General features: G+C 42.8%; 2 protein-coding genes across 2 annotated transcripts in view; one reads left to right on the forward strand and one right to left on the reverse strand.

The window, feature by feature from the left end:
• Positions 1 to 160: 160 nt before the first annotated feature.
• rb1 (retinoblastoma 1) overlaps positions 161 to 25,416 on the forward strand; it is a 37,309-nt gene continuing 12,053 nt past the window's right edge. Inside the window, exons 1-17 of the mRNA XM_029700654.1 lie at positions 161 to 473; positions 1,635 to 1,755; positions 1,961 to 2,064; positions 4,048 to 4,182; positions 4,430 to 4,468; positions 4,654 to 4,703; positions 4,963 to 5,073; positions 5,313 to 5,458; positions 8,468 to 8,545; positions 9,255 to 9,364; positions 9,477 to 9,551; positions 10,779 to 10,866; positions 11,001 to 11,117; positions 11,600 to 11,656; positions 11,749 to 11,780; positions 11,939 to 12,015; positions 12,298 to 12,515. Of these exons, the coding sequence (XP_029556514.1) occupies positions 367 to 473; positions 1,635 to 1,755; positions 1,961 to 2,064; positions 4,048 to 4,182; positions 4,430 to 4,468; positions 4,654 to 4,703; positions 4,963 to 5,073; positions 5,313 to 5,458; positions 8,468 to 8,545; positions 9,255 to 9,364; positions 9,477 to 9,551; positions 10,779 to 10,866; positions 11,001 to 11,117; positions 11,600 to 11,656; positions 11,749 to 11,780; positions 11,939 to 12,015; positions 12,298 to 12,515 (1,665 nt within the window). The 5' untranslated portion in view covers positions 161 to 366. The remainder of the gene's footprint in view (positions 474 to 1,634; positions 1,756 to 1,960; positions 2,065 to 4,047; positions 4,183 to 4,429; positions 4,469 to 4,653; positions 4,704 to 4,962; positions 5,074 to 5,312; positions 5,459 to 8,467; positions 8,546 to 9,254; positions 9,365 to 9,476; positions 9,552 to 10,778; positions 10,867 to 11,000; positions 11,118 to 11,599; positions 11,657 to 11,748; positions 11,781 to 11,938; positions 12,016 to 12,297; positions 12,516 to 25,416) is intronic.
• Positions 21,938 to 24,321, reverse strand: LOC115154442 (lysophosphatidic acid receptor 6). Its single transcript, XM_029700655.1, has one exon. It carries the CDS (start codon positions 23,472 to 23,474, stop codon positions 22,374 to 22,376), a length of 1,101 nt encoding a protein of 366 aa, XP_029556515.1. The 5' UTR covers positions 23,475 to 24,321; the 3' UTR covers positions 21,938 to 22,373.

Here is a 25,416-nt window from a genome sequence, read left to right on the forward strand (position 1 = left end):
TGTGTAGTTTTAACTAAGACATTTATTTTGCCCCAATACAAGGCAGCTCGTCCCTGGCACAATGTATAAATTGCTCTGGTGGTGGTACAGTAGACCTACACACAGATGGCGCCAAAGACGAATGTCAGATTGGCGCGGAGATGACGTCTGGCGGATGTCACGTATGCGACATTTTCCCGCGGTTTCTTTCTTCTGAGAATCGAAGACCTGAATCCGTAGTAGGATTACAGGAAGCTGACAAGTAAAAACCGGGGTTTGTTCGGGACAAAATTGGGATATAAACGAAGTAAACTATTAAAAAGGCTATAAAATAGAAAACGGATACATTTTAATAATTTAGGTTTAATAATCTGATAACCCACAAAGATGCCTCCCAAAAAACGCAACTCTGGAGCAGCACAGAACAAGGAAATGAAGCCCAGCATAAAAAATGCCTCCCCGGACAAGGAGAATCCAGATTTATCAATTGAAAAGTAAGCAGCCCGTCCATCCATCGTATTTAACAAGATAATTGTTAACATATAACGTACCCGGTTATGTTACTGACTACAATATAACGTTATTTTCTTTCCGTAAAACGATCGTTTGCTAACTATTTGCTAGCTAACGTAACGTTACCAACAACATCCCCCCCACGAAAACAAGTCAAGACGAACAGCTGGGAAAACATGCTAACTAGTTATCAATCAGTAGCTAGCTAGCTATTATTTGGGAATATGTGACATGCCCGTTGTCTTATTTGTTACAAGTTTACTTTTTAAGCTAAGTAACACCAAGCTGTTATTTCCCTGCTAGTTAGCCATTGTAGGTGGCTATATAGCTAGATTCGAAAACAAATTTGTTCAAGTAGTTAGCTACTAGCTAGCAAAGCATCTTGCCAAATGAGTTAACTAGCTACTATAGCCATCTCACAACAGTCATCACTTTCACTAAGGGGGACAGAACTTTCATAGAGCCCCTACTGAAATGACTCCAGTCCATTTGATCACAGTTCATAGATATTATTTCCCACTTCAGAAATCGTGTTTAACGTTAGTTAGTAAGAATGGACTCCGCAACATTTGGGTCTGAATTACAAGGCCTACCATTGAGTGTTAGAATGATGGTGTTAAAGCTAGAGTCCGTAGTTGAAACAATAACAAAGGGGAACCCCTTGCCTCTGTTTTGGTAAAAAGATGAGGGATGGGCCGAAAATATCTTTGCTCTCATATTCATAAACAGCTATGGATGTAAGGACTGAACATCCATGATATCAATAGTATAGTTTTAAGCATGTTTCGAGGCTATATCGTTTGTTTACATTTACGTTATTTATAAACATTGGAGGAAAACAAGCTTATATTTGGGGTTCTGATGGAGTGCAACAATTGAACTAAGCTCATGAGGCATTTATACTTTATTTTCTTTAAGAATCAATGGGTATATATCATTCATTTATAAGTCCAAAAATGGATGTAGCAAGACAATGACAAAGCACACTAACTAATTCTACATCAAAAACTACATGTACTTATTGCCTCCCTCACAAATCATGACTGTCAAAAGTGATTTTGTTACTATTCTGAGTGCACCATGTCCAAACTAAGTATGGTTAATCTAAATGTCTGAATTTTTTTCTTTTTTTGAATTGTCAGGCACCAAGAGAAGGATGCAGACTTTATGACTCTGTGTCAGACTCTCCAGGTGACAGATGAGGTGTGTGATCGTGCTTGGACAATATGGAAGGCAGTTCAGGCCTCAGTGGACAAAGTTCTTGTACGTATCCACCCATTGTCTCCAAGTTACTAGTAGACTATACAATGTGTTTTATCAACTGATACCCTTTCTGTCTGCTCTGATGATGAAAAGATTATAGTGAATAAACAACTGAACCATAACTCTTTGTCTCTGAAATAAACTGTATTCAAGGCTATTCACACAGACTGACGATACATTGTTTTTCTTCTCTCTGTCGACACAGGACACTCAAAAAAGGCTTTGGGCTGCTTGTCTGTTTGTGGCTGTGATAGACTTGGAAGTTGCAAGTTTTACCTTTACTCAAATCCTGAAGGCAGTGGATCTGAAGTAAGTACTAGATTCAGGTGTTCCAGTAGGGACTTTGTCAGTTCCAGTTCCCAGATCAGTTGATGTTTTCCCCTGGCAACACTCTTTTGAGTCGCTTACTCACTGGCCGGGTTGGGTAGATTACTTTCTAAATGTAATCCTTTACATTTACTAGTTACCTGTCCAAAATTGTAATCAGTACAACTTGGATTACTCAAACTCAGTAACAATCTGATTACTTTAAATTACTTTCAGATGACTTTCCCCTTAAGGGCATTAGAAGAAGACAAAAAATGAATATTACCAATTGAACGACATCTATTGCAGGATAAATCAATATTAAAGTTTACATAATGACCATCATTGGATGTTCCATTTTAATTTATGGGTTGGTTATGTACATGGGTTTCTTCTAACTCATTGCTTTCTACTACAGATAATAATACAGTTAGGCTATATCTTTACATTATTAACCAAAATCTGTCAGATTTACTGTCATTACAATTCATTTAATACCCCTTGATCTTCAAGAATAGGAATTTGAAAAATGGAATTATTGATTAGCCAAATTGTTTTACCTGAGCATAACCCAAAAACGAAGGACTTGTTAGCGTACTCTGTTCTTAATTTTGTTGTCATGAACGACTGATTGGACTCATTGCTTTGAGTTGAAAAATAAATCCTGCTTTCGGAATGGTATGCTTTGAGCACTACTGAAAAGTGCTATTTGCATGTGAAATATGTATGCCATATGCTGCATTTGTTATAGGTCTATTGATTATGTTTTTGTTGGTGACATTTTGATATTTAGATAATCAAAAGTTTGAGCATATGTCTGTTAGGCCTATGGACTTTTTTGTTGCATAAATTAGATGATAAATAAAAGCCCCACTCGTGGTCTTCTTAAATGAAGCCAGTTTTTGATAGTATGGAGAACAAAAAGAGAACGTCCTCAAACTTTTATTCTATAGGCTGGGATCCGCACTATGCAGGTGGTACAAGAGTGCATTTTTCACTGGCTGTCCTGGTTGCAAAAACAAGGATTGCTAGGCAGCTTAAACTTCAATTATTATTCGGTTAAAATACACGTACATTTGTGAACAGCCATCCATAACTACAATCTGTAAGGCGCAAATATCTAAATGAGAGAACAGCAGTGTGATTCACATAAATGCGCTTTGTAGCTATATCAATAATGTAAATCTGTATTGCCCGAAGGCTTCACTGCTGTTGCCCTTACCTCAGAACCTTTATTGAAATTGGATAATCTTTCGATGCCGACAGCAGTTGCACCATTGAAAGACAGCTTGAACTTTAGCCTACAAAAGCCTATTCCTGCTCGTTTCCCACGAACCATGGAGTTGTTGATGCAGCCGCTCTTCTGTTTTTCTGCCTCTTTATGAGGCGTGCATTAGACAAACTGGCCGGATATTGACGATGTAGGCTAAATCAAGTATATCAAACGTTAATTAAATGTTAAGCTACTGTGACAGTATTGTGGATATTTAAACTAGTTAGCTAGCTACAGGGACTTGCCTGGTGACCGCATCTCTCAAGCCATGCATGTTTGGATACCGGGAGACAGACTGGAAAACGGGCATAACCAGGTGTGCGAGCTCCGTACAGGACAGATCAACCAATGGACAAGGTGGGGGATGGCGAACTTGACGATGTCACGATTACTTGCAGACAGTTGGCTATGACACCAACAATGACAAACCATTTATATAAACACATTTTGGGGGGGGGGATTGTACTACCACCCTAAAGGGAACTTTGGAGACTGGAAGGACAAAGGGGCATGTGCTCTGCTCCGGTAGAGCCCTATCTGTGCACGTGCCTGCCTCTGTTATAATGAGGAATGCATATATCAGCCCAAATCTCCCTATTGAAAGTTCAGGCCTTAACGCAAACATAACAGGTGTTCAGCCAAGTGAACACATTCCAATTCTTGTTTACAATGAGATGCAGTTTTAGCAGTTTCGTGTGTCCTCTTGTGTGCAGTGTGAAGCAGTTCCTGGGCCTGCTGAAGAAGATGGATGTGAACCTGGACACCATCAGCACCAAGGTGAACTCAGCAGTGACACGACTGGAGAAGAAGTATGACGTGTCACGGGCACTCTACCAGAGGTTTGAGAAGTGCGTGGGAGTATCGTAACGTCATGTTTCCTAATGGCTAGTTTTGATGTCTAACTGTGCTTTACCTCTAGATGGCAGTGTAGTTTCTCTGGACCCTTTTGTCAGCTTTTATTGTTATCCAACTTTAGATTTTCACAAACATGCAAACTTCAGAGTACACAACCTGAATTTGAGCTGTTTAGTAATGTAATTATGTGCCCACATTGTATTTGAAGTGCAATATTTATCACCACGTATCTTGCTTCAGGACATGCAGCACAATCTATGCAGAGGACTCAGAAGCAAAGTAAGTGAATATAAAGTACAGAAATACCACTAATTTGAATGATAATCTCTGCCACAATGCTGATCATCTTTTAAACCGTGTCTTCACTCAGTCCCGTTTATCCAATAGTAAATGAGGGCCAATGTTGATATTGGGGAGTTTGCTCCAAACATGTAGTGTAATGTCAATAATGTTCTCTGTTCCAGGGGGAAAGAAATCCTGCGGAGCTGCTGGACAATGTTCCTTTTGGCTAAGGGTGGGTCAGCACTTGTTGATCACTAACGTTGTAAATGTTTTTTTCCCAAGGCGAAGAACAACATACACGTTTGTAGATGTAGGGCTCTGAGATGGTTTCCATCTTCCACTTGTTATGTTTTCCCTCTCAATGTCTACTCAGAGTTCTGGAGAGATAAACAGCAGGTTTCTGTTCATCGGTCTGTTTCTCCCATGACGCTGTTAAGACTGTCCAATGTTATGATACTGCTCCTGATGTGCGTTGTGTCTACTGTCTGCAGGAAGGGCTCTGCAGATGGAGGATGACCTGGTCATATCCTTCCATCTGATGGTGTGTGTTCTGGAGTTCTTCATCAGGCGTTGCCCGCCCAGCCTTCTGCAACCACATTACCGTAAGACAGACTCCTTTCCCTCAACTACTGCAAGTCTCAGGCCCTCGGATAGACATGCTCTTACATTTGCATCAGTCAACTGCCCCTATGAATATATTATCACTCTCATTATTCAGCTAAAAAAGTGAAAGTTACCTTTTTAACATAACACATGCGTTCAGTGTGTTATATTACCACAGGTCTGTTGCGTTCTGTAGATGAATGGTTATAAAATCAAACCTTTTAACCCCTGCCCTCAGAATCGGTCATCAGCACAGCCCAGAGCCCCCCAACAAGAACCTCCCGTCGCAATCAGAGCAAAGCCAAGCCCCGCCAAGCCCCGCCAGAGGTGGATGTGCAGCTCCTGGAGAGCCTCTGCAAAGAGAACGACTGCAGCGTGGAAGAGGTTCACACAACGTTTTGACTCCTTTACACTCATGGCTTGTCAGCTTGTTGTAGCTTTAGATCCCAGTCCCCCAGTCGTCAAAATTCACTACCCCTTTAGGGTTCTAAATAAAAAATCATTGGTAGCACTGGTGCCCCCAACTTAAAATATTTTTTACATTGCTTGAGAAACGGCCTATATGAATTCTAACTACTTTTAATGCACATGTTGTGCCCTAGACACTAATATGTAACATCAAATACATTCGTTTTTTTTAAATAAAAGCTAAAATGTTGATATCAATACCTTTCATTGAAATTACAAAGTCATTTGTGGAATATTAGGTTTCTAAATTGTGTAAAAACACTTTTCCTATTGAGGTGCATTGTGCACAATTTAACATAATCTCTTTAAAAACATCACATTTGTGATGATGACATGCAAGAGATCTGTCATTTATGTATTGCTATGGTCATTGATCTCCTGAAGAAGAAGCTATACCTTTCTTTCGGTGTCCCCAAATATTTGTATATACTGGTGAAGTTGCCAGGTTGTTAACTAGCTAGCCAATAAGGTAACATTGAAAAAAGTGTAAACGAATGGTTAGCGGTTAGCGACGTTGACGCAAGGGTTTTAGAACTGCCCACGAAAGTAAAATGGTCCCGGCGATCCGCTATAGGAAGATACAAATGTTGGTATTATGGGTCAGATCATATGAACTTGTCGGGCTAGAAGCAAGCCGTTTTTGCTGTAGTAGTGGCGCAACTATGACGCTAACGAATCTGCACTCGCTTGTTTCTCTTGGGCACTTGGAAACAACGGTACACCGACGCCTTTTATTACCACAGCTATTATCTGGGAGATTATCACAGTGCTCCCAAAATAAAACTCCTGGTCGCACAGCAAAATATATGATATTGGTCCTACTTTTGAGCCCTGCCTCGTTTGTATATTGTTGCATTTTATGTGTGTGTGTGTGTGTGACTGTCCTGGTCTAAGTGTATCAATATTTTGTTACTTGTGGACCCCAGGAAGAATAGCTGCTGCATCTGTAAAAGTTAATGGGGATCCAAATAAACAAACACCCAATCTACTTAAGGACAACATTTCAAATAAATGTTTATTAGTCTCACAGTTTAGCAGATGTTATAGCTGGTGCAGCGAAATGCTTGTTACTAACAGTGCAGTCAAACAAGTAATAAAATAGTAATAATAATAAAAAATATAAACAAGAAATCACGAATGTCAGCGTGAATTTAGTTAACCCAAACAAAACTGTATCAGTAATCCAAATGTAATCTATGCTTATATACACCAGAAAGATATACTAAGAATGATATGTACAGTAGTAGATGTATTAGAATGAGCTATGTGAAGAATACAGTGACTTCGGAATATATTCAGACCCCTTCACTTTTTATACATTTTGTTACGTTACAGCCTTATTCTAAAATGAGGAAAATTGATTTAATCCAATCTACAGACAATGCCCCATAATGACAAAGCAAAAACAACTTTTTAGAAATCTTTGGAAATTTCCAACAAAACAGAAATACCTTATTTACATGAGTATTCCATGTTTCCATTGATCATCCTTGAGATGTTTCTACAACTTGATTGGAGTCCACCTGCGGTAAATACAATTGATTGGACATGGTTTGGAAAGGCACACACCTGTCTATATAAGGTCCCACAGTTGACAGTGGATGTCAGAGCAAAAACCAAGCCATGAGGTCGACGGAGTTGTCCATAGAGCTCCGAGACAGGATTGTGTCGAGGCACAGATCTTGGGAAGGATACCAAAATACTTCTGCAGCATTGAAGTTCCCAAAGAACACAGTGGCCTCCTCCAATCTTAAATTGAAGAAGTTTGGAACCCCCAAGACTCTTCGTGGAGCTGGCCACCTGGCCAAACTGAGCAATCGGGAGAGAAGGTCCTTGGTTAGGGAGGTGACCAAGAATCCGGTGGTCACTCTGACAGAGTTCCTCTGGAGATGGGAGAACCTTCCAGAAGGACAACCATCTCTGCAGCACTCCACCAATCAGGCCTTTATGGTAGTGGCCAGGCGGAAGCCACTCCTCAATAAAAGGCATATGACAGCCCGCTTGGAGTTTGCCTAAAGGACTCTGACCATGAGGAACACGATTCTCTGGTCATGAAACCAAGATTGAACTCTTTGGCCTGAATGCCATGTGTCACGTCTTGATGAAACTTACCACCATCCCTACAGTGAAGCATGGTGGTGGCAGCATCATGATGTGGGGGTGTTTTTAAGCATCGGGGACTGGGAAACTAGTCAGGATTGAGGGAAAGATGAATGGCGCAAAGTACAGACATCCTTGACGAAAACCTGCTCCAGAGTGCTCAGGACCTCAGACTGTGGTGAAGGTTAATCTCCCAACAGGACAACGACCCTCAGCACACAGCCACGACAACGCAGGAAAGTCTCTGAATGTCCTTGAGTGGCCCAACCAGAGCCCAGACTTGAACCCTATTGAACATCCCTGGAGTGACCTGAAAATGGCTATGCAGCGACGCTCCCATCCAACCTGACAGAGCTTGAGAGGATCTGCAGAGAAGAATGGGAGAACTTCCCAAATACAGGTGTGCCAAGCTTGTAGCGTCATACCCAAGACGCAAGGCTGTAATCTCTGCCACAGGTGCTTCAGTAAAGTACTGAGTAAAGGGTATGAATACTTATGTAAATGTGATATTTCTGTTTTTTGGGAACATTGTCTTTATGGGGTATTGTGTGTTGATGAGGGGGGGGGGGGAACAATTTAATCAATTTTAGAATAAGGCTGTAACTTAACAAAATGTAGAGAAAGTGAAAGGGTCTGAATACTTTCCGTACACAGTGTATAAAATGGCTTAATGTCTCTATACTTGGGACAGCCACGTTGGCTGTTAGTGTGTATGATATTTTTGTTACACAGAATGGATGTGGTTCAGCCTGTTCATTTACATGGCTGTGAAGTCTGTTTGTTTGGGTGTCATCTCATTGGTTGTCTGTTGTATTTGTGTTCAAGGTGAAGAGCGTGTACCAGACCAGTTTCTCTGCTTTCCTGGACTCCATGAGCCTCTCTGGGACTCGGGACCTTCCTCAGGTAGGAACCACACACTACATTGAATGCTGGAGCTTATTGCTATGACCCAGGTTATATAGAAAATAAGTCCACTAACAATGGTGTCTGTTCAATAATCAGTGGCAATTTGCTAGTAGTAATATCTCTAGCAGCCCCACCATATTTCATAACTATATGACAGCCATTGGAAAACAGATCAGTGTTTTTCAGGTAGTGTGCGTGTCTGAAAGCTGTTCTGTTGGGATGTGTTTGTACTGCAATGTTTGGCAGCTGGATTTTCATTAGATGTGGTATCTCAGGACAGTATATTACAGGGACAGGTATGGAGAAGAAATAGGGGTTAATATTGACTTTGAATTGACAACGATTTGTTTTAATTCAGGACTATTTCCCCAGTAGCCAGGAAACGGTCACAAGGATTGACAAAGACGGCGGTTTAGTAGGCTATTTATCCGATCTCTGCCAGGACAGTAGCTACATTGACGTGTGATGTTGGTTTGCCGAAACGACTCGATAACGAATGGTCTCCAGTCATGGGGTTTTATATGATTCATGGTGGCAGTCTGCCTAAGTCATCATGGTAGAGGTCTTTTCCACTCCCTCAACACAAAACCATACCTTTTATACTAAAATGCTGCAGTTTCTGTGTAATTGTGAAACTTACCTGGAATATCCATGATGTTATTGAATTCCTGTCAGAGCCTGTCTTGACCTCCTGTTGACGTTTCAGGCGACTGACCTCAGCAAGCAGTATGAGGAGCTCTACTTCAAGAGTAGAGACTTTGACAGTAGGCTGTTCTTGGATAACGATGAGACCCTTCTCACTCCCAAAGTAGAACTGTAAGTAGAACCACAAGTAATGATGTTTACATAATTGTTGAAGTATTTTCTATGACCAATAAAGTCTCGCTATAACTAGTACTTTATAATGTCCCCTCACTTCTCCTCTCAGAATGCCGGTGGAAAGGACACCAAGGAAGAACCTGCCGGAAGATGTTGTTCTCATCCCCCCACAGACGCCTGTCAGGTGAGCCCACTTTGACCTCCACTGGCTAGAACAGCGTGTTCACCTGGACCAACAGATACTGACTCCTATGATGTTTGAGAGTCCTGTCCAGGGGGGTGTACTTGCACATCAACCGCTTCACACTACAGAACAAGGAGCTCCTTGCCCTATGGGCTGTTCTGGCTCAGACAAGGCTTACCTACCTATGATGTTTGGTAGGTAGTTTTGCCTTCTCAAAGCCTTGTGTATTAAGCAGAAACTATTGATAGAAAAACCCTGGCGATATGAAATGGGTTCTTAATTACTTCCACCTCTTCTCTTTATAAATGGGATTACCTGTATGGGTGTGCGTTGAGTCTAAATCTATATGTATCCGTTCACGTGACCCTGAATACCATAAGGAGAGATCTGTTTTGATGTGGCTCTCGCGTGTTTTCACTTGTGGTTAGAGCGTTGTTACCGAAAGGATGCTGGTTCGAAACCCTGAGCCGACAAGGTGAAAAAACCAACACCGCTGTCAATCACTCTGGAGGGTCAGGGGTTGAAAATCACACACAAATGACTCAGTTCATGGCTTTGGATTTTAGTCCTGTGTAGATATTTCACACTCCTTCTAACTTCAGGTTTTCTAAAATTAGTGTTAAATCTTGTTTCCCTAGAAAGGTATACAAGTCACATGCTGGCCACGTTGCAAAATAAATGTACAAGTTATTCAATCATTTCATCCAAACTTCTCGCACACGTCAACGAGCCTCTGCGTAGCCAGATGCTAAAATAGAACTTGTTGGTGATTGAAAGATGAACTGAGGTCCACACTCCAGTCCAGTTGGTGGAGATAATGCACTTTCAAGTTGGTTGCCAACCGCCATAAAACTCCACAGAAGAAGACTGAAGGAGGTGAGATTACTAGAAACTAACTAGGTTTCCCCTTTCATCTGTGGATTAATTGTCGGAGTAGAGAACACACAATTGTGTGACTCAAAATGGGTCAAAATTCTACAACGATCTTAATAACAACTCAATATTTACATTCCAGGACAACTTAGCTAGCAAGATAGTTGGTTTAGAGTTTGTTTTTATATTTCAACCAGTGTCCTGATCGCGTCTGTGGATCGACAAAATGAACATGTGCCCGTGGATGCACACGTGTGCCCATTCTAATCAGCATGTCAGTTGATTCAACTCTTTCTGTCTCGTGGAGTCCTAACGTTATATTAATCATGTGTGTTTCACCCCATGTCTTTGCAGAGCTGCCATGAACTCCATCGCGCAGTTGAGGGTTGATCTCATCACCTCTGGCGACCAGCCCTCTGCCAACCTGGCAGTGTATTTCAAGGTACGTTTCACCACGCCTGTGTTTAAGGGTCAACCTCACCTGCCTTACCATTGAATCATATCGCTCAAGTCATTTTGGGGGCATGTTCCTGCCCTTTTAACGCTCTCCTCCTTCCCATCTTGTTGTTGTGAAAGAACTGCACAGTGGACCCAACAGAGGAGGTGTTGCAGCGTGTGGAGAGTCTGGGTCTCCTGTTCAGCCAGAGGTTTGGTCAGGCTGTGGGACCACGCTGTGTGGGGCTGGGAAAACAGGTACCACCTGGCTTAAATCCAGCACACTATACAGAGGAATGCACTACTTGAGACAAGGGGGTGGTATAAACTGTTGATACAGAGGGGTTTTTCCACTTTGAGACCTGGCAGAAATAATAATCATGCCACCTTGTGAAACTGGTGTATAATGTTTGGTTGATACACCACACCCCATGATACAGTGCAGGCACATCACACTATAGCACACTAGTCATAAACTCACCCCATGATACAGTGCAGGCACATCACACTATAGTCATAAACTCACCCCATGATACAGTGCAGGCACATCACACTATAGTCATAAACTCACCCCATGATACAGTGCAGGCACATCACACTATAGTCATAAACTCACCCCATGATACAGTGCAGGCACATCACACTATAGTCATAAACTCACCCCATGATACAGTGCAGGCACATCACACTATAGCACACTAGTCATAAACTCATTCATGTCTCTTCCTTCTCTTCATCAGAGGTTCACCCTTGGCATCCGGTTGTATTACAGAGTCATGGAGTCCATGTTGAAATCGGTAAATGACCTGGTCTTATTCCTATTTCGGTTCTACCTCCATATTTTCTGAAATGTCTGACAAATTCTGAAAAATCTATTTTTCCCAAATAGGAAGAGAAAAGGCTGTCGGTGCAGAATTTCAGGTATGCAAGAGAACAAAATGTGCTCATCTCACCAGAATGAAAAGGATTTGCTCTTAAATTATTCTCAACAAGCAAACATTTGAATAATCTAGCTGCAGAATTTATACCGCAGTGTACTGCCCATTTCCCTGACCTAAATCATGTGATTTCCATTCCAGTAAACTACTCAATGACTCCACATTCCACACCTCGCTCCTGGCCTGCGCTTTGGAGGTCGTCATGGCAACCTATGGTGGTGAGATTCTTCAGAAGCCACATTCACTCACTGCTAATGGATGCAGTCGTCTGGATGAAAGTATAGATTATTCTACCAGCCTTTCATTTCCATATTCTCACTTCTCATAGGACACTCTAATAGTGTTTAATAGAATTAGCAACATGCATGTATGTTACAATGCCGTCTGTCATTAGTTGTAACTACTTCCCTTTTAATAACATTTCTAAACAGCATCATAATCAATATAACACAGATGAGCTATGAGTCATGATTTCACTGCCTCTGTTGTCCTCCAATCAGGGAGCACCTTCAAGAGCGCTGGCTACAGCAGCGGTGGCGTTCCCGTGGAGACGGACCTGTGCTTCCCATGGATCCTGGACGTGTTCCAGCTGACAGCGTTTGACTTCTATAAAGTCATCGAAAGCTTCATTAAGGCTGAGCCCAGTCTGAACAAAGACATGGTCAAGCACCTGGAGCGCTGCGAACACCTCATCATGGAGACCATCGCCTGGAGGGAGGTAGGTCACACAGCAAGTCTTATCACCACATAGTTACATTATGACATAACTGCAGCACTCAAGGCCAGGTTACATTCACTTTCTATCAGCAGTTTAACACCTCCAAGCCAGTGCTACCAGAGCAGTGCTTGGTTTTGATGTCAGGGGGACTTGTTTCTGAATGTATAGATTATAGATCGTACTGTAATAGAATCGACAATCTCTCTGGGGGCAGCCCCAGCATTGGTCATCATTGGCAGCTGCCTGTGCTGCTGTTGGGCTCCCTATGCACCAGGCTGCAGGAGAAGTAGTAGATGAGCCTGCAAGGTGGTGTCATCAGAGGATGCACTATGGCAACATAACGGTCCACGGCAATGCAGACCAGGAAGAAGATCCCTCCATACACACTGATGTACTTGAGGGTGAAGGTCAGCTGACAGATCATCCCTCCAGGGATCCAGGAGGTGGGCAGAGCCTTGGATTGGGCCTGGGCCTTGTGGTGATGGTAGTAGTAGATCCTCAGGGCCAGGGACACCATGAAGAACAGGTCTGCAGCAGATAGGTTGGCCATATAGACAGCGGTAAGGGTGCGGGGGGGAGAGCCACAACCTGCGCAGGGCCAGCCCGTTGGTGGCTATCCGCAGGAGAAAGATGATGCTGTAGGAGGTGAAATGGTAGCAGGTGTTGAAGGTACGGTTGGGGAGAGAGGGTGGGAGAGGTCCACCACGTCTGTCTGGTTCGTCAAATCGATGGATAGCTTTGGTCTTTCCAGTTGCGGCTCATTGCTTTGTCTCCCTCATGTCTGGGGAGAAAATGAAGGAAAATAGGGCAGAATACTGTACCAGCAGTTTAACATGTGAAAGGTATACCATATATTTAATTAGATAGACTTTCGTCTTTTATGTCTGGTACTTTATGGTATTTAAATATTTGCACATTGGTGATTTTGAGAGCGGTGTGCAGGCACAGCTGTGCTGAAAAGTCTACAGCTCACAAGCGCACACACATGGGTTATTTCAGGGTCATTTCCATCCCAGTAACTGTTCTCCCTACTAAAACACACTGTGCCTGTAAGGTGTGTAATTAACTTGAATGTCCTGTAGAAAATAATCATTCCTTTTGTTAATGGTTGATTTGCATTTTAATTTCCATGATAATCATCTGTATTGTAAAGGGATCACGTGTCTACCTGTAGGACTATCTGGAGTTTCTCAGTGATTTACTGGGAAAGAAGATGGCAGTGAAATTCCTCCTGTACTATTGTGTGTCTGTCAGAGATCCTGAAGCACATGCTCCAGGCAGAGAGAATCTTTAGAAATGCTGATGTGGTTACTCCACGTTAACCTGGAGAACAACCGTTATCCTAAGTGTCTCTCCTTCCTAGTTCCTTGGAAAAGGAACTCTTACACAATCCTTACAACCTGTATAGACTACAACCTCTACAGCCTAATATTCTTAGCTGTGCAACATCTCAGTAGTTTCCTCAGATGTTATTTATATTTGTATATTGTAGTTATTATAAATCCCATGCAGGAAAACAATCTTGAATGACATTTTCATTTTTTTTGGAGGCTACAAGAATTGTGTGTGTAAAGAGTCATCTTTGAGCAGATATTGGGGAAAGGAGTCCATTTTACCGTATGTTTCAGAAAAATTATGATCCAAATTCTCTAACTCCATTAGACTGATGGTCAGTGGCGTATTGGTGTCCAGCCTCTGTCCTATAGTGAAATTATGCTTGGGGCAGCAATGCAAATAGTCTGGGTAGCCATTTGATTAGATGTTCAGGAGTCTTATGGCTTGGGGATAGAAGCTGTTTAGAAGCCTCTTGGACCTAGACTTGGCGCTCCGGTACCGCTTGCCGTGCGGTAGCAGAGAGAACAGTCTATGACTAGGGTGGCTGGAGTCTTTGACAATTTTTAGGGACTTCCTCTGACACCGCCTGGTATAGAGGTCCTGGATGGCAGGGAGCTTGGCCCCAGTGATGTACTAGGCCGTTCGCACTGCCCTTTGTAGTGCCTTGCAGTCGGAGGCCGAGCAGTTGCCATACCAGGCAGTGATGCAACCAGTCAGGATGCTCTCAATGGTGCAGCTGTAGAACCTTTTGAGGATCTGAGGACCCATGCCAAATCTTTTCAGTTTCCTGAGGGGAATAGGTTTTGTCGTGCCCTCTTCACGACTGTCTTGGTGTGCTTGGACCAGAAGGATAGCCCTGTGTGTCTGTCAGATAGGGCACTGGGGGTTAACAACCAATCAGGAAAGCAGGGACTGTTTGTTGCTCACACTGACTGCATGGTGCTCTTACAGCTGAGAGCAGTGTTGTAACCTTCGAACGGTCTCGAGACCACATCGAGTGTCTCGGGGTCAGATACGTTTTTACTCAGTCTTGACTCCGTCTCAGACAATGAGAACACGTCATTTCTTCCCGAGACCAGCGGAGTATAACTCATACAGTAATTATCAGCTACCATTCAGTCATCGCATAAAACCATTTTGCCAGGCCGCATATATATCTTATCACTTATTGAAACCTGGACCTCCTACTTAACTCATAACATTTAATGTTCTTTACTTTTTGTCAAAAAAATATCCTCAAACTTTGTCATGCTCGTCAGAATTTCCTTGGTTAGCTGGTAGAGAAGAGTGGGGAAATGATTTGAAAGTTGCGCGCTCACTATTCGTAAGGGGAGACCGAGGGAAATGGTCTATCTATTGTAGACATGTTTGTGTAGTGGTTAACTGTGGCTATTAGACCTTCAGTGGGGAAACATGTACCAAAATTACAAAAAAGTACAGAAACATAGCATCACTTAATGTACCCAACTGAATCAAACCGACCTGAGGCTGAGCCGAGCTTCGGGCTGCCACTCAGAGATGGCCCCCACATGCATAATGCTACCCACAACCACACTATGGTAGCCTGAAGCCATCACTATCACGAAAAGCAACAACAGTGACATGTCAAAGGATGTGTGTGAAAGCGATTGTAATACCAGCGCACTCCATGTAGGAGAGTGCACTTTTTGTAGAAAGCCCTCAGTCACACACAGCATGATGTTAAAGGAAAAGCAGCTCATTCACTCAGACATAAAAAGCCAGTAGATCCTAATCATAAGAAACCAAAAACACAACCATCAGGCTATTACAACCATTGCAGCGAATACTTCCCATTGCAAAAATAAAATCACATTCAGCACACAAAGTAACCAGTGAACTAAAGTTTTAAATGCAGCGATGTTACACACAAATCATTTTCAAAGAGAGTTAACAGCAAGTGAGCAGCAATAAAAAAAAAAAACGGTTCCACTCACCAGGTGATTATTAAGTTATTCTTGTAAAGGGTGATGCTAACAAATTAGGAACAACATCCTCTTCGATAACACCTGCTGCAGCCGCTGCAAACTAGCCTACAACAAAAGCTAGCTAGCTAGACTGTGGGAGAACTACTGCTCGCTTTTGCCAGAGACCTGTTGGCCTTCAAGAAGGCAGAAGTTTCCTTATGTTTTTGTAAAAACTGTCCCACCCATTACAAGTCAATGTGATTGGTTGATTCCACTGTCACTCCAAAATTCTGCCCTAATACTGTTGAATGGCAGATGCCTTCTATCTAGCTTCTGATTGCCTAGCCAATGGCTGATTTAGCTCCCCAGAGACCACCGAAGAAAAATCCTTATTGGACCTTTTTTTCTCTTCAGTGTTAATCCTTAATCCAACAACAAGATATTAAATCAGAACATCATTGAAAGTAATATAATTAGTATTTTATAAATCCTTAGCCGTTCTCTGAATGCATGTTTGGGTTAGTAATAATGTGTAGAGTGGTTCTATTTTTCCTCAGCAGCATTTTCTCACTATTCTGAATGTCTAAAGGAAATATGAACACAGAAATACTTGTGGTGTAGATTTGACAACATTACAATCATGGTCTTGTATTGAATTTTCTTGTCTTGACTTTGCCTCGGACCCCTTGTCCCCCTCTCGGTCTTGACTCGGACGCCCCCCTCCGATCTTAGTCTTGATTTGGACTCTAACACAACACTGGCTTTACTATAAGAAGATATGTTTGTCAACGTACCATGCCAGTGTTGTGTTCGAGACCGATTTCAAGACCGGGAGGGGGACGAGGGGTCAGTAAAAACCGAGACCAGAAAAATGTGAGTCCAATGCAAGACCATGATTGTAATTAGTTGTACATTTAGATTAGGAAATGCTTAGCCTAATGGTTGTGTTTGTATTCTTGTGATTGGGACCTAGTGGCAGAGTGAATGGACTGCTTATCCTTTAACATCATGCTGTGTGCGACTGCTGTCTTTCCATCAGCCCTATGCAGTGGTGCCTGGAGAAATGGGTATTCAAACATTTTTCCTATAATTTCCCAAACAGCCTCCCCGGTGAAGGAAAACACCCTGTGTGAAAAATCCAATTTTCACTTTATTTCTTCTCCCAAGTCCACAACAATGCTTAAACTACACCAGGATAACATTTTGGAGGTCTGGGAAGAGTTTATATTATTTTTGCCAAATCTGGTTGGGTGGGCCTGGCTCCCCAGTGGGTGGGCCTGTGCCCACCCATGCCTACGCTTCTGATGCAAACCAGGCATGATGACTGAATTGGACATCACAAATAGCCTACTAACCAAGATTTAGGACTAAACTTTTTCAATACCTGGTTTGCATACCCATTGTTGCCTTAGTTTGCAATTACTGGTAAATATCGTACGTTGAAACGTCTTTCATAACTACCCCACCAGCTACCAATGTCATTCTTCTGTGAGCTGCTCCATGCCAAAACCAGTTGAGCGCTCTTGCTGCCTGCAGATGATATTCCGCAGAAACGAGGCCGTGTGCGGCACACGTGAATATATTTCATGCACTTGCGATTGTGTAGGTTACTTTGTGCATGATTTCTTTAATGTACTACATAATTGGTAAGTCATATACCTCCACTACACTACTTTGATGTGTATCAGTGGGGATTAAGTGAGTATATGCAATGCCCATAACAAAAAGTTTTTATACCTGCGTATAGCCTCCAATACACCACTGGCCCTTTTGTGTTTTACAAAAAGTGCAGTCTCCTACATGAGTGCACTGGTATTACCGTTTCATTCGGAAGGTATTCAGACCCCTTCACTTTTTTGCACATTTTGTTACGCTACAGCCTTATTCTAAAATGGATTAAATGAAGAAAAAAATCCTCTTAACTCTATACACATTACCCCATAATGACAAAGCGCAAAGTAAAAAAAAACTGAAATAACTTGATTGCATAAGTATTCAGACCCTTTGCTATGAGACTCGAAATATAGCTCAGGTGTTTTCATTGATCATTCTTGATGTTTCTACAACTTTATTGGAGTCCACCTGTGGTAAATTCAATTGATTGGACATGATTTGGAAAGGCACACACCTGTCTATATAAGGTCCCACGGTTGATAGTACATGTCAGAGCAAAAATCAAGCCATGAGGTCGAAGGAATTGTCCGTAGAGCTCCGAGACAGGATTGTGTCGATGCACAGATCTGGGGAAGGGTACCAACACGCTTCTCCAGCATTGAAGGTCCCCAAGAACACAGTGGCCTCCATCATTCTAAAATGGAAGAAGTTTGGAATCACCAAGACTCTTCGTAGAGCAGGCCGCCTGGCCAAACTGAGCAATCGGGTGAGAAGGGTCTTGGTTAGGGAGGTGACCAAGAACCCGATGGTCACTCTGACAGAGTTCCAGAGTTCCTCTGTGGAGATGGGGGAACCTTCCAGAAGGACAACCATCTGTGCAGCACTCCACCAATTAGGCCTTTATGGTAAAGTGGCCAGACGGAAGCCACTCATTAAAAGGCATATGACAGCCTGCTTGGAGTTCGCAAAAAGGCACCTAAAGGACTCTCAGACCATGAGAAACAAGATCCTCTGGTCTGATGAAACCAAGATTCAGCTCTTTGGCCTGAATGCCAAGCGTCACATCTGGAAGAAACCTGGCACCATCCCTAAGGGAAAAGCATGGTGGTGGCAGCATCATGCTGTGGGGATGTTTTTCAGAGGCAGGGACTGGGAAACTAGTGAGGATTGAGGGTAGAATGAATGACGCAAAGTACAGAGATCCTTGATGAAAACCTGCTCCTGAGTGCTCAGGACCTCCGACTGGGGCGAAGGTTCACCTTCCAACAGGACAACAACCCTAAGCACACAGCCAAGACAACGCAGGAGTGGCTTCGGGACAAGTCTCAATGTCCTTGAGTGGCCCAGCCAGAGCATGGACTTGAATCCGATCGAACATCTCTGGAGAGACTTGAAAATAGCTGTTTAGCGACTCCCCATCCAACCTGACAGAGCTTGAGAGGATCTGCAGAGAAGAATGGGAGAAACTCCCCAAATACAGGTGTGCCAAGCTTGTAGCGTCATACCCAAGAAGACTTGAGGCTGTAATCGCTGCCAAAGGTGCTTCAGCAAAGTACGGCGTAAAGGGTCTGAATACTTATGTAAATGTGATATTTCCGTTTTTTGCAAAAAGTTCTAAACCTGTTTTTGCTTTGTCATTGTTGGCTGTAGATTTGAGGTTTAAAAAAAAAAAATGTAATTCATTTTAGAATAAGGCTGTAATGTAACAATTTGGTAAAAAATTATTGAACAGAACTACCCAGTTAAAACCCAATCTATACTGATCAAAAATATAATCACAACATGTAAAGTGTTATTCCCATGTTTCATGATCTGAAATAAAATATCCCAGAAATGTTCCATACGCACAAAAAGCTTATTTATCTCAAATTTTGTGCACAAATGTATTTTCATCCCTGTTAGTGAGCATTTCTCCTTTCCCAAGATATGCCACAACTGTCAGGTGGACGGCTTATCAAGAAGCTGATTAAACAGCATGATCATTACACAGGTGCACCTTGTGCTTGGGAGAATAGAATGCCACTCTAAAATGTGCAGTTTTGTCACACAACGCCACAGATGTTTCAAGTTGAGGAAGAATGCAATTGGCTTGCTGATTGCAGGAATGTCCACCAGAGCTGTTGCCAGAGAATTGAATCTTAATTTCTCTACCATAAGCTGCCTCCACCGTCGTTTTAGGGAATATGGAAGTACGTCCAACCGGCCTCACAACCGCAGACTACATGAAACCATGCCAGCCCGGGACCTCCACATCCGGCTTCTTCACCTGTGGGATCGTCTAGAGAAAAACAGAGTCATCACCTGGACAGCTGATGAAACGGAGGAGTGTTTCTGTCTGTGATAATGCCATTTTGTGGCGAAAAACTAATTCTGATTGGCTGGGCCTGGCTCCCCAGTGGGTGTCCCTGGCTCCCAAGTTGGTGGGCCTATGCCCTCCCAGGCCCACCCATGACTGTGTGCCTGCCTAGTCATGTGAAATCCACAGATTAGGGTCTTATTGATTGATTTCCTTATGAACTGTAAATCAGTAAAATTGTTGCATGTTGCATTTTTATATCTTTGTTCAGTATATGAATAAGATGTTGATGCCCTAAAATACAGCATTGAGCTGTTTTTCTTTTCCATAATCATTGCGTGTTGAATAATTGTTGAATTCACTTTGGTTGACTTTGGTACATTTTGGCCACCTACCACTGGCATAGTTAGTCAGTTTCACAGGTTTCACATACCTCTGTTTTCTGGCTGTATAACAGCCCAGATGTTTCTCACATTTCCCTCATGGCTGATGCTGTCGAAGTACAGTTTTCTTCAGGTAGCAGCCCTTGGCTGTGGTAGTCTAGCTATTCTATGTTGCTCAACAGGGCCAGAATGTGTTTATTGCATTATTCTCTTTGGTTTTCTCAAATATACATTATTTCAATTTTTTGTTGTAAAATAGCCACCCAGTAATCCATTAGATCAGACTTAAATCTACTTTCTTACTCAGTTTGTTTTTGTTTCACCCCCTGAACTCAATGTTATGGTCTCGAAGGCGAGATTTAGTTATGGTGTGACACTCCAACTTAATTAAACAATAATTCAACACATACATGATGAACTGTATCAACAGCAAACAAATCCTTCTTAACTCAGTTGTCATTAGCTAGCCAGACGTTCTTTGTCATGCTTGGCAATGGTTTGAGGTGGTTTCTGTGTGCACTAGCTATTTAGTCTTTCAGTTGTACGATTAATATGAGCAAGGGAGAACGTTATCGCTACGCTAGTGAGGTGGTACCATAAACCTGAAGGACTGATAACCACATGTCTTTGTAAAATGCCCTAAATATCTCACTCTGTTTATTACCCACAAATCAATATGTGGCGTGCAAAGGTAAACCTGGGTAATATCATACATATTTACCACCGTCTGTTCACTTCTGGTGACTCAACAAAATAGATGAGGACTTGTTTGCTTTCATTATTTTTTTATTGGTGTCACAATCACTGTTGGGGGGGGGGGCAACTAAAATGTGTTGCTCTCTAAAGTGCTATTTCATTATTTTAGTTTATACAATATTCTGTACTTTAAAGTTGCAGGGAAAATACTGACCACTGCCTTGTATAAAGTCTTTCAATAGAGCCACATTTAGACACCTCAGTCACTGTTTGACAAGTCACAAAGTGTGTTGTGGGTAAATGTTCACACTTTTTGTTTTGTAAATCTGTAGCACCACACTCCAGGGTCCCCCCCCCCAGACCTGTATCATGTAGGACAATCCTGACAGCCAACATCGCTATTGATGCAATACTTAAGGGCAATTCCATGGTAACAGAGGGACATTGAGACTCATATTTTTCACTTTCAAATGTTTGTCAAACAAAAACCAATGATTGCCAAGTTAAACAAACCATACAACTCTATGCACAAGGACTACTTTTAACAATTTCCACCGAACATTTTACAAAAACACATTTACTTGAAGAACCGTGCAGATACAAAGTTTGGTAACAGAATGACGGACTGTGGTGTGTGTCGTCATTCTGCCAATTTTTTTCTTTTTTTTTTTCTTTTTAATATGTTCATTCGACGTGGTGATCTTTTTCTGTCTGTAAAACTAATTATACAAGAAATGGCAGTGGAAATGCCTTCAAGCGCAAATGTTTATATAATAACCATATCGAAGTAAACTTGGAGTCGCGATAATATGGTGTGTGTGGTCCTCCCACTAGGACTCAGGAAACCATGCAGTTTTATTAGGCTACAGATGAAATAAATGATTAACTTCAGTGTGGTGAAAGTGCACCCTGATCTTCACGCTTCTTTCCAGTAAATATCGCAGCTCTTATTCTGGTGACATGATGACTGTTGCTTGACTGCCGTTATTACAAAAATATTCTCGCTCTTATCCAGAATAATCTCATAGACTAGCCTACCCGCACAGCCTAACCGCACTTTCTGTGAGCTGTTGGCTGGAGCGCAAGTGCCAAGACCAGAGTAGACACATTTGCTATTTAACGCAACAGTTTTTGTGACCACTATCGGTAGAGTTGAAAATGCGATGGAAACACTTTAAACTTTTTAGATTTTTATTCAGTTCATGAATATTAAGAGAAATTACATTTTGTGTGCAGTATGGCATTACAGAGAGATAGATAACTATCTATCCACCAGTTCATTTGGTGGAAACGCACCACTGGTGGGAAAATGTGCAGATGTTTCGAATATTTGCATAAATCTTTCGCCAATTGAATGGAAACCTGGTTAGTGTCACTGTTACCGTGGAATTGCCCTTAACACGACAACACTCAGAGCTGAGTCAGTGGACTTAGTGGGTACCCTTAATGCAACTGCACTTGCTTCCTGTGATGCCAAGGTTCTTATAGAATCCACTCCAGACCACCGATCTCCCATCTTTTGCTTTAGATCATCTGGGTGTGTTGCACCAACAATTGAGTCATCTGAAATATTGATGCCTCATCAAGGTGGCACCTTCGGGTGGTGACGTCACACAGTGGATTCGTTGTGAAGTACTTTTTCTCTCAGAGTTGTCAGGTTGTTCTGCATGGTGCTCTGGCTCTTCAGCGTGTCCGTCTGAAGCCCCACTGACATCCTATTGTTGCGAACTGCCATCGACTTCCGTTTGATGGAGTTCTGGATGGTCTCAGATGTAAAGTAGTAGATGACTGGGTCGAAACAGCAGTTGGTGACCGCAATGCAGAGGGTGATAGGGTAGATTGTCCTTACCACTGACTCCACAATGCAGCCTTTCAGCAGCTTGGTGCGGACCAGTGCATAGAACACCAGGTTAACATTATAAGGGATGAAGCAGAAGCAGAAAATGAGGAGATGAACCACGATCATCCTCAGGATCTTTGTCTTGTTGAGCTGGCCGCCTCGGCTGATGGCCTGGGGCTGGCGCAGTGTTTGGAGGACCGAGACCGAGCAGAAGACGTTGAGTAACAACGGAATCAGGAATCCCACTGTCTCAATAAAGACCACCACCTTGGACAGACTGGACTGCCACTGCTTGTTGGAGAAGTTCTCGAAGCAGTAGTTGACGGAGGAATTGGAGTTTTCGTTTCTGAGCGAGGTGGTGTCCAGGAGGAAGCCCGTCGGCAGGCTGCCAGACAGCACCAACACCCACACGGCACAGCAGGCAAGCTTGGCGTTCCGTTTTGTCCGCAGCGCCTGTGATCGGAATGGGTAGACGATGGCCAGGAAGCGGTCCACGCTGATGCAGGTGAGGAAGAGGATGCTGCCGTACATGTTGGTGTAGAAGAGGGAGACAGAGAGCTGGCAGAGCACCCTGCCGAACGGCCAGTCTCTGTTGATGAAGTAGAAGATCCTGAAGGGCAGGGTGAGGACGAAGAGCAGGTCGGACACCACCAGGTTCATCATGTAGGTGGTGGTCTCGTTGCGCAGCTTCAGGGTGCAGGCAAAGATGTAGACTGCGACCATGTTGAAGAGCAACCCGACTATGAAGACCAGGCTGAATACTGAGGTGTACATGGTGTACTTGAAGCCATCACTCTTAATGCAGCTCATGTTGTTTTGGCTCAAGCCCAGAGAACTGATGCCATCAGTCTCTAGAGTGCTGTTATACATCTTTCGGGAGGAGTGGTGTAGGGTTTGGACGATGGGAGTGTTGATGAATGTCAATACAAAAATGGGGAAAGTTTCTGTGGAAAGCAGAGATCACTTGTACAAGATAATTCCAAAGAATAGAGTACAAAATAAGTTTCCTTATTTTCAGGGGTACACATCTGTTGATGTTATCTATGTAATTTCCAGGTAAGCTTTAGCCTCATCCCCAAGCATAAAAGTACACCATCACTTTCATTCTTTCCAATGGTTTTTAAGCATAATAATGTGCTCTCATGCAAATACCCCCATCAACTTGCTTTTCCAGAAAGCCCAGCGTTTTAAAAAGAACAGCAAGTAACTCCGTCAATACCTGTGCTAGTATCCAAAAAGATAAGTCCTCTCAGTTAATCCATTGGCAGGAGTAAGATGTATCTAGTGTCAGATCCCAGGTCTGTTTTTATGTCCTGTGGTCTTCTTGTGAACAGCCTTGAGGTTGTCTTTTCTGAGTCTGGAGAGTTTCTTCTCTCGCTCTAGAGTCAGTGGTGTTCCTTGCTCCAGTGAAAGAGGGGTGAGTCATGTGCCTCTCCTCGGGTCTGTGAGCTGAGAGGCTTTCTGCTGCCCCTCTGGGTCCCTCCCTCTCTCCCGGCCTCCTGCTTTGCCTCTGGCAGCCCTCTTCCAGTCTCTTCCTGCTGCAGCCCTTGGGGGCATGGTGTTCCTACTGACCCTACACTTGGAAACGGACAGCGGCTCTGCTGCAGCCTGCCTGTCCACCAGTGATGCAGCCTTAAGTTCAGTGGAGTCACTCTTCTGTTCTGAAGCTCTACCTTTAGACTGAAGCTTAACCGACTGCTTGCTTACACACTGGGAGGAGTAGGCCACCACGCCTCCGAGGCCGGCCCACATCTGACAGCTTTAGCAATGTAGGCCCCTTCACCTACAGTCTTTCTCACTCACTTTCTCTCCCTCTTTCTCGTTCTCTCGGCTTGATGTTTGTTTTGAAAATGTAATCTTTAACCCTTTATATCCTCAGGCTGAAGTAACTCTAGATATGTGTTAGCTTGTTTTTTGTGCCCTTAGCATTCTGTCAGGATCTCATGAAAATATCACATATATATCAAGCAATGAAATGTAAGTAGGGTATTATTTTGTCTTTATTTTGTTATATCTAAGAGCATGTCTTCATTTGGTTCTGCTTGGTGAAAGGAATCAGTTAAGTCATACTCTCCTGTCAGCCCCAGAGCCCAGTGTACTTTCTTGAGCTGTTTTCGAGTCAGTGGCGTCACCGAAGCAGCTGCCTCAGAACGACAGGAAGGGGAAGGTTCCATTGATGGCAAGCCTGAGCCTGCAGACTAATGAGATGAGGCATGGGACTAGGTGCGGCTTCACTGACTCGATACAGAGCTGTGCTGTATGCTTCTTATTTGTGTGCAAGTGTGGGCGTGCATGTGAGTGTTCAATAAATGTCATACCTTTTGGTTTTGACCCAAAATGCAGCTTGACAAACAGCCACAGGAAGTTTGTGTGCCTTTATGTTGCATATAGCATGGGGAACAACAAAGTGTTTGCTGTGTAGTTCCTGGTGAAGTCTTAGCGTAAATAACCATGTAGGCCTGCTTTCATAAACACACCCACCCTTTTGTACAGATATGAATATAGTTGAATTGAATATTACGTGTGTCTGATAAGATCTAATACATAGAGGCTTAGGGAGTGTCCATGTTCCAAAGGTCAAAACCAATATCACCAGTGGCATGAGGATGGGATGTTAACCCTGTAGCAACTGATGTTATAAAATGCCAATAATGTAATAGCTGCTGATTAATGTAATAACTTTTGCATTTATAATGTAATACATTGCCAATAATGAAGGTATAATGTAATAACGTTTAGGTACATTGTGTTGATTATGACATTATGAGCTTTAGGAACAAGTTCCATGAAATTGGTATTACTTGGTGTTGTG

The sequence above is a fragment of the Salmo trutta genome, chromosome 19, assembly GCF_901001165.1.
Source record: "Salmo trutta chromosome 19, fSalTru1.1, whole genome shotgun sequence".
NCBI lineage: Eukaryota > Metazoa > Chordata > Actinopteri > Salmoniformes > Salmonidae > Salmo > Salmo trutta.